This window comes from Schistocerca piceifrons, chromosome 2 (genome assembly GCF_021461385.2).
Source record: "Schistocerca piceifrons isolate TAMUIC-IGC-003096 chromosome 2, iqSchPice1.1, whole genome shotgun sequence".
Classification (NCBI taxonomy): domain Eukaryota; kingdom Metazoa; phylum Arthropoda; class Insecta; order Orthoptera; family Acrididae; genus Schistocerca; species Schistocerca piceifrons.
In genome coordinates this window covers 33,625,854-33,639,359 of record NC_060139.1, presented here as the reverse complement: position 1 = coordinate 33,639,359, position 13,506 = coordinate 33,625,854, and the positions used below count along the sequence as shown (strand labels likewise).

The 13,506-nt window shown below is 44.1% G+C and overlaps 1 protein-coding gene and 1 non-coding gene across 5 annotated transcripts in view; both read left to right on the top strand.

The window, feature by feature from the left end:
- The window catches only part of LOC124776391 (protein CLEC16A homolog), a 256,003-nt gene that overhangs the window by 22,245 nt on the left and 220,252 nt on the right, over nt 1-13,506 (top strand). For all 4 annotated transcript variants that reach the window (XR_007015616.1, XM_047251363.1, XM_047251362.1 and 1 more), the window contains exon 4: nt 12,092-12,240. Coding sequence is in view for 3 of the 4 variants with exons in the window: in XM_047251363.1 (XP_047107319.1) it covers nt 12,092-12,240 (149 nt within the window). In the remaining variant the exon portion in view is untranslated. The remainder of the gene's footprint in view (nt 1-12,091; nt 12,241-13,506) is intronic.
- Trnap-cgg lies at nt 9,323-9,397 on the top strand. The gene has a single exon. It is a non-coding gene; the product is annotated as a tRNA-Pro (tRNA).

Here is a 13,506-nt window from a genome sequence, read left to right as displayed (position 1 = left end):
CTGGTTCCCGGCAAAGTGGGCCCCTGCCTTCCGCAGCTATAAGGGATATTGCAGGAACCATAGTGACTGTAATAGTGTCAGGTGGAGTTTGCATGTATGTCCTGAACTCAGTATGTAGTGAACCTGTCCCCCCTTCAAACCCCTCTTGAAGCTGTGGCTGTCAGGATAAGGACGACACAGGAAATAAATGTCTACAATGTATATCTTCCTCCAGATGGTGCAGTACCCTCCACGTATTGGCTGCACTGATTCTACAACTCCCTAAATTTTCCTACTTTTGGGAGATTTTAATGCGCATAACCCCTTGTGTGGTGGCACCATGCTTACTTACCGAGGTAGGGAGGTCTAAAATTTACTGTCACTACTTGAACTCTGCCTCTTAAATACAGGTGCCCCCATACATTTCAGTGTGGCACATGGCACTTAATCAGCCATTGATCTCTAAGTTTGCAGTCCTGGCCTTCTCCTATCTATCCACTGGAGAGCACATGACGATCTGTGTGGTAGTGACCACTTCCCCATCTTCCTGTCACTCTCCTGGCGTAATGCCCACAGATGCCTACCCAGATGGCCTTTAAACAAGGCAGACTGGGAAGCCTTCACCTCTGCTGTCACCACTGAATCTCCTCCACATGGTGCCATTGATGTTGTCGTTGAGCAGGTCACTACAACAATCATTTCTGCGGTGGAAAATGTGATCCCTCGTTCAATAGTGTGCCCCCCCGGTGAAAGACAGTCCCTTGGTGGTCGCCAGAAGTCACTGAGGCAATTAAAGAGCATCAGCGATCTCTACAGCGACATAAGCAGCACTCTTCCCTAGAGCACCTAATAGCCTTTAAGCGGCTCCGTGCCCATGTTTGCCAGCTTATAAAATGATGGAAACAGGGATGTTGGGAGAGGTACGTGTCGACCATTGGGTGCCATATGTCACCTTCCCAAGTCTGGACAAGGATCAGATGTCTTTTTGGGTACCAGGTGTCTCTGACATTAACATCAATGGCATGTTACTTACCAATGCAAACGGTATTGCCGAGCACTTTGCTGAGCACTGTGCTCTACCCACTACGTCGAAGAACTACTCCCCAGCCTTTCGCACCCTCAAACGGCAGATGGAAAGGAAAGTCCTTTCGTTCACTACAAGCCACAGTGAACCCTATAACACCCCATTTACAGAGTGGGAGCCCCTCAGCACCCTTGCACATTGCTCTGACGCAGCTCCTGGGCCGGATCGGATCCACAGTCAGATGGTTAAACATCTCTCGTCTGACTACAAGCGACATCTCCTCATCTTCAACCGGATCTGGTGTGATGGCGTCTTTCCATCGCAATAGCAGAACAACACCATCATTCCGGTGCTCAAACCTGGTCAAAACCTGCTTGATGTGGATAGCTACTGGCCCATCAGCCTCACCAAATTTCTTTGTAAGCTGCTGGAACGTATGGTGTGTCGGCAGTTGGGTTGGGTCCTGGAGTCACGTGGTCTATGGTTCCATGTCAGGGCGGCTTCTGCTCTACCACTGATAATCTTGTGTCCCTCAAGTCTGCCATCTGAACGGCCTTTCCCAGACACCAACATCTGGTTGCTGTCTGTTTTGACTCATGTAAAGCAAATGACACGACCTGGCGACGTCATAACCTTGCCACATTGTATGAGTGGGGTCTCAGAGGCCCGCTCCCGATTTTTATCCAAAACTTCCTGTCACTCTGTACTTTCCATGTCCACGTTGATGTCTCCCATAGTTCCCCCCCGTATTCAGGAGAATGGCGTTCTGCAGGGCTCCGGTCTAGCAGCAGCTGTAGGGCCATCGGTCTCACCTTCCCTGTATGTGGATGACTTCTGCATTCTGTACTGCTCCTCCAGTTCTGGTGTTGCTGAGCAGTGCCTACAGGACCCATTCACAAGGCGCAGTCATGGGCTCTAGCCCACAGCTTACAGTTTTCAGCCATGAAGTCGTGTGTCATGCATTTCTGTTGGCGTTGCACCGTTCATCCAGAACCAGAACTTTACCTTAATGATGATCCACTCACTGTAGTGGAGATATATCGATTCGTAGGACTTTTTTAGATGCCCGATTGACTTGGCTACCTCACCTTTGTCAGCTTAAGTGGAAGTGCTGGTAGCACCTCAATGCCCTCTGCTGCCTGAGCAACACCAACTGGAGTGCAGATTGCTCTATGCTGCTGCAGCTCTACAGAGCCTTGTTCAATCCCACCTTCAGTATGGGAGTCTGGTTTATGGTTTGGCGGCACCCCCAGCATTGCGTTTACTTGACCCAATGCACCACTGTGGCGTTCGCCTAGTGACGGGAGCTTTTAGAATGAGTCCATTGACCAGTGTCCTGGTGGAGGCCGGAGTCCCTCCATTGAAGGTTAGGCATGCACAACTGCTCACCAGGTACGTTGCACACGTTCGTAGCTCTCCCACACATCCGAATTACCGTTTCCTTTTTCGCAACCACAGCAGTTCATCCCTGCATTGGCGGCCCAGGTCAAGGCTTACAATAGCGGTTCACTTCTGGTCCCTTCTGTCTGAAGTGGAGTCCTTCCCGTTACCACCTCCCCTTGAGGTCCAGTCATGTACACCGTCGTGGTGTACACCTAGGCGGCAGATTCTTGTGGACCTTTCACATGGCCCTAAGGACTCCGTTAACCCTGTAGCTCTCCGCCATCACTTTCTGTAGATAGTTGACATGTACCAGGGCCATGAAGTGGTTTACACTAACGGCTCAATGGCTGATGGTCATGTGCGCCTTGTGTATGTTCATGGAGGACATATTGAACAGCACTTCTTGCCAGTTGGCTGCAGTGTTTTCACTGCAGGGCTGGCGGCCATATCTCGTGCTCTTGAGCACATCCGCTCATGTCCTGGCGAGTCATTTCTCCTGTATACTGACTCCTTGAGCAGCCTACAAGCTATCGACCAGTGCTACCCTCACCACCCTTTGGTAGCGTCCATTCAGGAATCCATCTATGTCCTGGAACGGTCCCGTCATTCAGTGGTGTTTGTGTGGACCCCAGGTCACATTGGAATCCCATGCAACGAACTTGCCGACAGGCTGTCCAAACAGGCTGTGCAGAAACCACTTCTGGAGATGGGCATCTCCGAAACTGACCTGCATTCTGTCTTACGCTGCACGGTTTTTCAGCTTTGGGAGTCAAAATGGCATAACAGTACCCACAACAAACTACGTGTCATTAAGGAGACTACGAATGTGTGGAAGTCTTCCATGCAGTCCTCTCGCAGGGAATCAGTTGTCCTCTGCTGGCTCTGCATTGGCTATACGTGGCTAACGCATGGTTACCTCCTCTGTTGCTAGGACCCACATCGGTGTTGCTGTGGCTCACCAATGACAGTCGTCCACCTCTTGGTGGATTGCCCAATTTTAGCCACCCTGCAGCAGACTTTCCCAGCACTCTACCTTGGTGTTAGGCGACTGTGCCTCAACAGCAGCTTTAATTGTACGTTTTATTCGTGAGGGTGGGTTTTATTATTTGATCTAAGTTTAAGCGCATGTCCTGTGTCCCTTTGTATCCTCCACCCTAGTGCTTTTAGGATGTAGGTTTTAATGTGTTACAGAGTGGCTGGCTTCTCCTTTTTATTCTCATGGTCAGCCAGCAATGGTAACCTGATCTCTTGTTTTGATCTCTTCTACATGTTTCTTGCATCTTTCTGTGGTTTTCTTGTCCGATTTTGTCCATTTTAGTGTTTGTTGACCTTTTGTCATTCTTGTGGTTTTCTCCTTTCTTCCAGCTGTGTTTTGTATGTCTCGATTATTTTACTCCCACCCTTGTGGAATTATTTTAACCGGAACGAGGGACTGATGACCTAGCAGTTTTGTCCCTCTCCCGCCTCTTTTAAACCAATCAACCAGTCAATCCTCATTTCTCTTTGTGTCCCTGTTCTAACTTGCCACACATTTATAATGTTGGGCATTGTTCCTAAGTTGTTGTTGTGATGTTTTTCATCTCACTGCACAGCGTGCAAATGCCAACGCATTATCATACCTCCCCGCTGGCCCCGATGTTGAGTTTAACCACCGGGAAGCAATGTGTCTTGGACTGGACTCTGCCATGCCTTGCAAGATTTTCAATTACTACTTGAGAAATAGGGGCTGCTACTGGTTAGGATTGTCTCCAGCCTAAGGTAGTGTCAGCAGTGCAGAGTGGTTGGACAGAGTCTCTCCCAAAAGGATCAGATCTGGTGTTGCAAAATTATTTTGCTCTGATACACAAGCTTAATGTTGTTCACGTAGTGGTTTTATTGTCTACATAGGATACTGAATGTCACACTGTTGTTCCACCTCCATTTCATGGCAGCATTCTTCAATTACTGCAAGTACATACGTGCCACCTGGGGATGTTGAGGATGAAAGCTTTTGCTTGATGCCATGTTTATTGGCCAGTGATTGATGGCACAATCAAGCACACAGAGTGTATGTGTCAGACTTGTGCTCGCAACCAAGCATCAACAGAAAAAGATCTTTTTACTATGGTCCCATCCTGAACACACCTGGGAGATGGTCATATTGACTTCACTGGCTCTTTCAGAGTGCAGCTTGTTCCCTGGTGGTGGATGCACTCTCAACTCTTGCTTATGTGGTAAGAGCCACATTTATGACCACACTACGCTCCAATTTTCACCATAGAGGGAGCAACCCCTCCCTCCCCAGCAATGATCCCCATTTCGTTTTGGTAGAATATGAGACATTCTGCCAAGGCAATGAAATACACCATCTGACCATTGCCTGTGTCTGACTGGCATCAAAAACAGAAGCAGAGCAAATGGTCAGAACTTCCAAGGGGCAAATGAGGAAATCACTGAAGTAGATGCCCATTGAAGAAGTCTTAGCATATAATGTTGACCCAGTCATCAGATGAAGCCCACTGGAAGGACTGGCTGGGTGCAGGCATGCACATTTCTAGACCTGCTGTGACCTCTGAGCCCGTTACACACCCCGCTATCAGCAGGGTGCTGCAGTTTGGCTCGCACACTTGGCCAAAAGCCAGGTTGGGCACTTGGTGTCGTTCTTGGCCACTAGGGGTACCAAATGATCCTGATTCATGCTGCGACTTTGACACATGCAGCAATTTCCCTTCTTTTCAACCTGGCACATGAGACTTCTAACTCCACCAGTCTCGGCAATGGCACATGGCCTACCTCTGCAGGTACGTCTACAAACATACTTCGCAAGTCGCCATATGGTGCATGGCAGACGGTACTCTGTATCACAACTACTCTTTTTCTTTGCTGTTCCACTTGTGAATACTACCGTCAACCAATCGGTCCTTTGTACTGCTATTTTCTCAGAAGCCAACTTGTGGCACTGTCACACCTAGGTTATTTGTTACTATAAATAATTCGTATAGGATGGTGTCATTTGGGTGCCGACAACTGTACTGGGAGTTTGTTTGTAAATGATGCATTCGTAGGAGCAATAATTGTTGTTGTGACCAGGAGGAAGGTTGGAGCTGTGGAGTGTGTGAGGTATTGATAGTAGTGTTCAGTGTCGGCAAGGCCTTGGCCATTTGGTGATATTAGTGTAGAGGGAGTTGGCATTGATAGTGATGATCATGGCATTGGGTGGTAAAGGGCCAGGAACTGTGGAAAGTTAGTAGAGGAAATGGTTAGTATCTTTTATATAGGAGAGTAACTTACAGGTAATAGGCTGCAGTTGTTGATCCACAGGGTAAATTCCCCCAGGGTGCTCGCCAGTCTTTGGCGGATTCGTGCTTGGCTACCTTTGTAGCATCTCTTCCCTTCCGTGCTGCATGTCTAACCTCTTGCTCTTCTTTTTCCCCTCCCTTGGGGAACATGTCTGGGATGTTTTTTGGAAATGCACTCTGCATTTCCAGTAGTTGATATCAGAACAGTATCTCCACTGTTTTTCGTTCCTTTTTTGTCTTTTCATTCCCCTTCTCTTATTCTTCCTCCGCTTTGGTGTTTGAGGTTCCTCACTTGCTTCTTCCTCTCTGTGCACTTCTGAAGGCAGGCCCATGTGTCTGACGCATAACATGTGACTGGGTAACACGTAATTCCCAGCCCCGGCCCAACAGGTAGGGTTTCGCACATACCCCCTAGTACAGGCCAGACCCAGGGGAGGGTGATTGCCTGTGCTGCTACCTTCCCAAATTGCTGATTGGTCCCTCTGTCAGGTGTTTGGGAGGTGTGAACAATCACCTAAGGCAGGTGCGTCCCCTCTGAGAAGGCCTCCCAGTTGGAAGGAGCGTGCCATCAGAGTCACTGGCAGTTATTGTGGATTTTCTCACAATGAGCCAATCATCATTTTCACAGTCAACATTACTAAATGTAAATGGAATGAGGCTAATGATTCAAAGACCCTCCCAGCTGCACCACAATTCCTCGTGGTTTCACATACTGAAGATGGTCAGTTCTTTGCTATGGTAAATCCACTTATTTTGCAGAAAAGTGTTAATGCAGTTGATGGACCTGTGAAATCCTGCTCTCATTTATACAATAGCCATTCGCTTGTGGAGACAACTTCTGATTCTCAAGCATAACAACTGCTTGCAGCTTCGCTCCTCCACATCTATCCTGTTCGTGTCAAGGCCCATCGAAAGCTGAATTCCTCCTGTGGTGTTATCTACACTACAGTGCTTGATGGTCTCACCAAAGCAGAAATCCAAATGTACGTCTCTGATCAAGGTCTCATTGCAGTCCATTGTCGTTTGGTGCTCCCACACCACTTCCTGCTCATTGCCCTCAACCTTTGATGGTTCACCATTTCCTGATGGAATGTCCTTTTTTTAACCACTTACATTCTCATTTATGTTTGCTGTCCGAGTTATCGGTCATTTTAGCGAATGACTTGCAGGATGTCGAATGCATTTTACTCTTTATCCATTGTAACAATATGGCGAAGGACATTTAATCTTTAGTTCAGGACCCTCATTTCTCTGTCTCATATTCTATGCGCCTTTCTCCAAGTTCCTGTTTTTAGCTTTCTTTTCTTATGTTGATTGGGCTTAATGTGTAGTTGTTTTCAGCTTCTTTTTTTTTTTCTTTGTATTCTACGGCTCTGACATGGGCATGTATGACCCTAGTTGTTTTTGTGGCCTAAAACAAAACAAAACACAACAGTAAATATTCTCTCTGTGGAGAGTCAGTATGCAGCGGCAGTGGAGCTGATTGGGTGGCTGAGTTTGTGTATTTTAGGAAGCATGTAAAAGGTAAGATGTGGTTAGTGGTGGGAAGTGAGAAGGTAGATAACCTCAGGGGAGACATTCTGGAATGAATCTAGGGGTCTGAGGAGAAACTGGAGATTGTGTTGGATTTTTGGAATCACTGTAGCAGGGCTTGTAGGTGGATGTGTCTGACATCTGTCAGAGCCCTGAAAAACAAAACCACAATGGTGAAATGTTGTGGTCAATATCAAGTTTTAGATGGTGGATTGCCGATTTTTGTGCAGAGGAAGGTCAGTTTCTATCTTGAGGGGTTGGGGATTGATGGTGATGCAAAGTTTGAATCTAGAAAACTCTGGAAAGCTATTAGGTGATTATTCAGGAGGAGGGTAGTGGGATGGGTCGCAGTTAGATGGAGGAAATAACTGAGTAAGAGAAGGTTCAGTATTGGTTTTGAGGTGTGGGTGATTGGTAGGGTTAGGGGGGGGGGGGGGGGAAGGGAAGGAGTTTTTGAGGTTGAGACAGGTGTAGTATTTGATGATGACAATGAGGGAATGTGGGGAAGGTTTGAGTGAAGTGGTGGATAGCAGTAGTCCAAGGAGGAAGTATGAGGTGGATAGATTGGACAATTTGAGGTGGCATTGTTCATGCTTCTCTAGTTCGATTAGGGTAGGGGTTTTAATCTGGGGTATGGACTGCAGGCATTGTGGATTAGCAGAGTGGGAGCATTTTACTGGTGGAGCAGAGGTAGTGCAAGGGGGCTTGGCTTGAGTTATTTGGTTTTATGTAATGAAATAATTAACAATATAGTTTTGTAACACTAGGTTGGTGAGGGTTATGGAATTAAAAAAAAAAAAAGGTAGAGGTCATTATGGAAGGTTGTGTTGCAGCCATAGAAGGTTAATTTGGTGGTCAGGCCATTGGGAGGAATTCCATGTGCTAGCAAATGCAGGACCAGGAGGTGGAGCTGAGTTTTGGCTAGTGATACAGAAACTTTTTTATATTGGAAACAGTTTTTCACCACCAGACATACCAATTAGACTTGATCTAAAACCAATATTGAACCCTGTCTTACTCAATCTAGTCCTCCGTCTAAACGTAGTTCACCCCCATTCCCCCTGAATAATCCCCTGATAACTTTCATGAACCTTGTAAATGCAAACCTTTTCATCGCCGTTGTTCTTCAAATCCCGCAACATGGAAACTAACCTCACGTCCGCAGAAAGAACTGCAGTCTACTACCTTTTGTGACTTTTGCAAGCACATAATTTTTTGACAACTCCACACTGGTTTATCCAAGTAAAGGGGCAACTTTGGCCACTGTGAGGCTTGTCCTGATCACGTTTTCAAGACCTGATCCCAAATGAATTCACTCTGCTCAATGCAGAGGTTCGTATAACGTTGGAGACATTGAGGCAGATGTGACAGATTCAGCAACAAAATTCCTGTTTGCTACCATTCTGTGACTGCATTACGTGCCATTCAGTCCATGTACTTGATGAAGAAATCAGCCATCTAGTTTGTCTGACACACAATACTTTTCTGAAGGCATTTGGTGTACATTGTAGCACTGTGTAATGTCAGACTTCAAGTGTAGATCCTGCTGTTGAGGCATAGGGCCATATTTTAATTAGAGGACAAGTGGCAAGGAGCGAGGAACAAGAAGTTGTGGTAGGTGAAAAATAATGTAGCTACTTACTTCCTTTTGGAAAGAACACTTTTCTTGATGAATGAATTCTTTATTTGGCCAGATGACCATCAGTGTGCATTAATTGTGGCACACAAACATCCATATACCACATTTTGGTAGAATGCACACAGTTTGATCAATGGCACTAGAAGTGTCAAGCCCTTACTAAATTCCAGAATGAGATTTTCACTCTGCAGCGGAGTGTTCGCTGATATGAAACTTCCTGGCAGATTAAAACTGTGTGCCCGACCGAGACTCGAACTCGGGACCTTTTAATCTGCCAGGAAGTTTCATATCAGCACACACTCTGCTGCAGAGTGAAAATCTCATTCTGGAAACATCCCCCAGGCTGTGGCTAAGCCATGTCTTCGCTATATCCTTTCTTTCAGGAGTGCTGGTTCTGCAAGGTTCGCAGGAGAGCTTCTGTAAAGTTTGGAAGGTAGGAGGCGAGATACTGGCAGAAGTAAAGCTGTGGGTACCGGACATGAGTCGTGCTTCGGTAGCTCAGTTGGTAGAGCACTTGCCCGCGGAAGGCAAAGGTCCCGAGTTCGAGTCTCGGTCGGGCACACAGTTTTAATCTGCCAGGAAGTTCCTTACTAAATTGTTTTCCTCCCTTCCAAGCTGTTTGGAAGGATGTTCCTTAGGCATATACTAACAGCCAAGCTATAAAATATTCAGGTTTCTAACACCATGTGTAATTTTGACAGAAAGTTTTGTATTTATATTTTAAGTATATTTCTGTTTATTATTATTATTATTATTACTACTACTACTATTGTGTCTCAGAAAGGGTTATTTACTTGTGTGATAATTTAATTATTGGAACCAGAGTGCTAAGGACAATTACTGTCATGTACTTTTTTTAACAGTACGAAAGTAAGCTGGCAGGGTGTTTGGAAAGGACAAATCATTACCTAGAACTATTGTTAGCCAAAATATTGTTCTTTTAAATTCTTCATCTTACGTAATGTCGACAGTAACAAAATAGATAACCTTTCTGGTCCAGTGGCCACACCGCTAGCTACTAATGCAGAGGTCGTGATTTCAATTCATGGTGATAAAATCAGTCTTTTGTAAGAAGAACAGTTCTGGTATGGGGTTAACTCTCCACCTTGTGATGCCAAATGAGAAGTTGCTTGATTAAGCTGTGTCAGTGACAAACAAGCCATCAGAGTGGCAAAAAAATACACTGAAGTGCCAAAGAAACTGGTATAGGCATGTGTATTCAAATACAGAGATATGTAAACAGACAGAATATGGTGTTGCAGTTGGCAACAGCTATATAAGACAACAAGTGTCTCGTGCTGTTGTTAGACCGGTTACTGCTGCTACGATGGCAGGTTATCAAGATTTAAGTGAGTTTGAACATGCTGTTGTAGACGGCACTTGAGTGGTGGGACACAGCATGTCCGAGGTAGCAGTGAAGTGGGGATTTTCCTATATGATCATTTCATGAGTGTACCATGAATATGAGGAATCTGGTAAAACACCAAATCTCTGATATTACTGCAACTGGAAAAAGATCCTGCAAGAATGGGACAAACGACATCTGAAGAGAATTGTTCAACGTGACAGAAATGCAACCCTTCTGCAAATTGCTGCAGATTTCAATGGTGGGCCGTTAACAAGTGTCAAGGTGTGAACCTTTCAATGAAATCTCATCAATATGGGCTTTTGGAGCCGAAGGCCCACTTTTTTGCTCTTGATGACTGCATGACACAAAGCTTTAAGCTTTGCCTGGGCCCCATCAACACAGACACTGGACTGTTGATGACTGGAAACGTGTTGCCTGGTCGGGCGAGTCTCATTTCAAATTGTACAGAGTGGATGGGTGTGTATGGGTATGGAGACTACCTCATGGATCCATGGACTCTGCATGGGACTGTTCAAGCTGGTGGAGGCTCTGAAATGGTGTGGAGCGTGTGCAGTGGGAGTTATTTGGGACTCCTGATACATCTAGATATGACTTTGCCATGTTACATGTACATAAGCATCCTGTCTGATCATCTGCATCCATGTGCATTCCAATGGACTTGGGCAATTCCAGCAAGAGAGTGTGACACCCTAAATGTTCAGAATTGCTACACAGTGGCTCCAGGAACACTCACCTGAGTTTAAACACTTCTCTTGACCACCAAACTCCCCAGACATGAACATTATTGAGCATATCTGGGATGTCTTGCAACATGTTCAGAACAGATCTCCACCCCCTCACAGTCTTACAGATTTACGGACAGCCCTGCAGGATTCATGGTGTCAATTCCCTCGAGCACTACTTCAGAAATTAGTTGAGCCCATGTCACGTCATGTTGTGGCACTTCTGCGTGCTTGCAGGGACCCTACATGATATTAGGCAGGTGTACCAGTTTCTTTGGCTCTTCAGTGTAGATGCTTGATTGAGCCTGGAAGTCATATGGCTATGTATTTATTTAGTTATGTGAAGTGGCTAAATGATTTTATTAGGTAACAGCTGAGGTATTGATTTCAAATTTCAAAGAGAAAAAGAAGCCTTTAGTTCTGAACTAAGAGGAGTGGAGCCATGCATTCTCCATCTGTGGGAATTAAAATTTTTCCTGGCTGAGGTGTAATATGGTTGTGCGACTATATTGGTGGATGAAATCAAAGGTGCAGAACCACTTGAACTAACGGTTTATTCAACATTAATACTGATCATGTTTAATTAATTTTGTACATTTCCAAGTGGCTAACTTATTCTGCCACTGCGGATGTGTGTGTGTGTCTTACTTCACAGTATTTTTTACCACCATAGGGAGTCGTGTACCTAGTTTGGTTTTAATAGCTCCAGATGTGTCAGAGTTATGTTTATTTTCATATGTCATTCCCATGGCACTGCTACCTTATCCCTGTGATAAATAGGTGTTGTTTACACAAACTATTTTTTCTAATTGTTAATACATATGTATACACCCCCCACCCCCCTCGCCCGCCTCTTGCAGACATACATTGAATCACACAGTTGTTCATCTCTGATCTGCTTCAAAACACAAGAACATTAACACTCATGGAGGCTGTCTGGTTCAATATATTTGTTACTAGTTATTTCTCAACATTGTGACATTTAGATTTGGCATAGATTTATTTGGGAGTTACTTGTTCCCACCTGAGTTCATAAAAAATTCATACTTAATAATTTTTAAGAACTAATTGTTGTACGCTTATGTCATTTGAATGTTGACTATTTTTGTGAATAATAGTGTGATGTAAAAAATAAGCTAACTGTTATTGAAATTTTATTTTCAGATTACCTCCTGAGCAATAACCATGTAAATTCAATTATAGTTCACAAATTTGATTTCTCTGATGAAGAAGTTATGGCTTACTATATATCATTTCTGAAGACACTCTCATTGAAACTAAATGCTCATACAGTACACTTTTTCTACAATGAGGTACGTATTTCTAGATAAGCATAGATTTGTCTATTGTTTGCTAGTTGTTGGCACTGTCAGAATATGTTCCTTTCATATATTTGCCTCTCAACATAATGTGAACTTTGTTTTGACATTTCTTTATTTTATTCTTTAGATTTCCCAATTCCTCATCATCATTTCTATTCCAGAACACATTTTTTTTTACCTTGCATGCTTCTTCAAACAGCTGTCTGTTACAAGTTAACGTGTTTTTGTTCTTTTACCCTCTTTTTCTCTTCCTTCCACATCCCCCAATATTGTATATCTTCTAGTCCATCAATCCTTGTGTACTTCACATTTATTTCTGCCCTTGCAACTGAGAGATCAAATGATGATCATTTCCTATCTTTAAAAATCTTGGCAAAACTTTCATCATATTTTGTTGGGACCTTTTTGATAATGTGACTGCAGGCTCAATCTCATGACCTGCTCCTTCTCTTCCTTTTATATTCCTGTTCCGTTGTTGCTTGGTTTTGCTTTCATCCTTGTTTTATTTACTTTGTTCTTGAGGCCACTTTCTCTTGCTTCTTTTTCAGTTCTATCTTTTCTACTTCTTGTTCCCCCCATGGCATGAGCTTGCGCACACAAATATGTGAATGTTCTTTCATGAGATATTACTAATTGAAAGCAACTGAAATTCACCATGTTATTTATTTGCTTGCCTCAAAGATTTTTCAGTGACCTACAGAGCCAATATTGGCGGACTTAATTATTTAAAAAGCATCAAAATGTGTTAAATCCTCTTCTACATGTATATAGTTTGGAAGATTCTGATGTACTTCCCACCTTCTGACTATGCGCTAAATTTATCAGTATTGTTACAGCCTTTGATGTGCTGTGGTAATTGGTTTGTGCACTGTAACTTGCAGGCATCACAGTGGGTGACATGAGTTGTGCATTAACTTTTTAAATTGTACTGAAATGTAATCACATAAATCCTAATGAAGGTTGCTGTTCAGCTCTGTAAAACATTTTTACACAGCAGGTAGCTTTATTTTACATAGAGCAAAGCATTCATCTCTGTGCCATTTTCATTGTTTCACTGTGCCCACTGTGTGTGGAATTTGGTATCTGAAGTTTACTCGCAATTTCACACATGGATTGAAAAACATTGGTGACAGAGGTTAATTTCAGCCATGCTCATCCCTCTACATTTTTTCATTTCAGCTGCTGTAACAAACAAATATTTCTTGCCCTTGCATATATGTGTATACTACATCTCATTACAGGGTTCGTCTGAAAGCT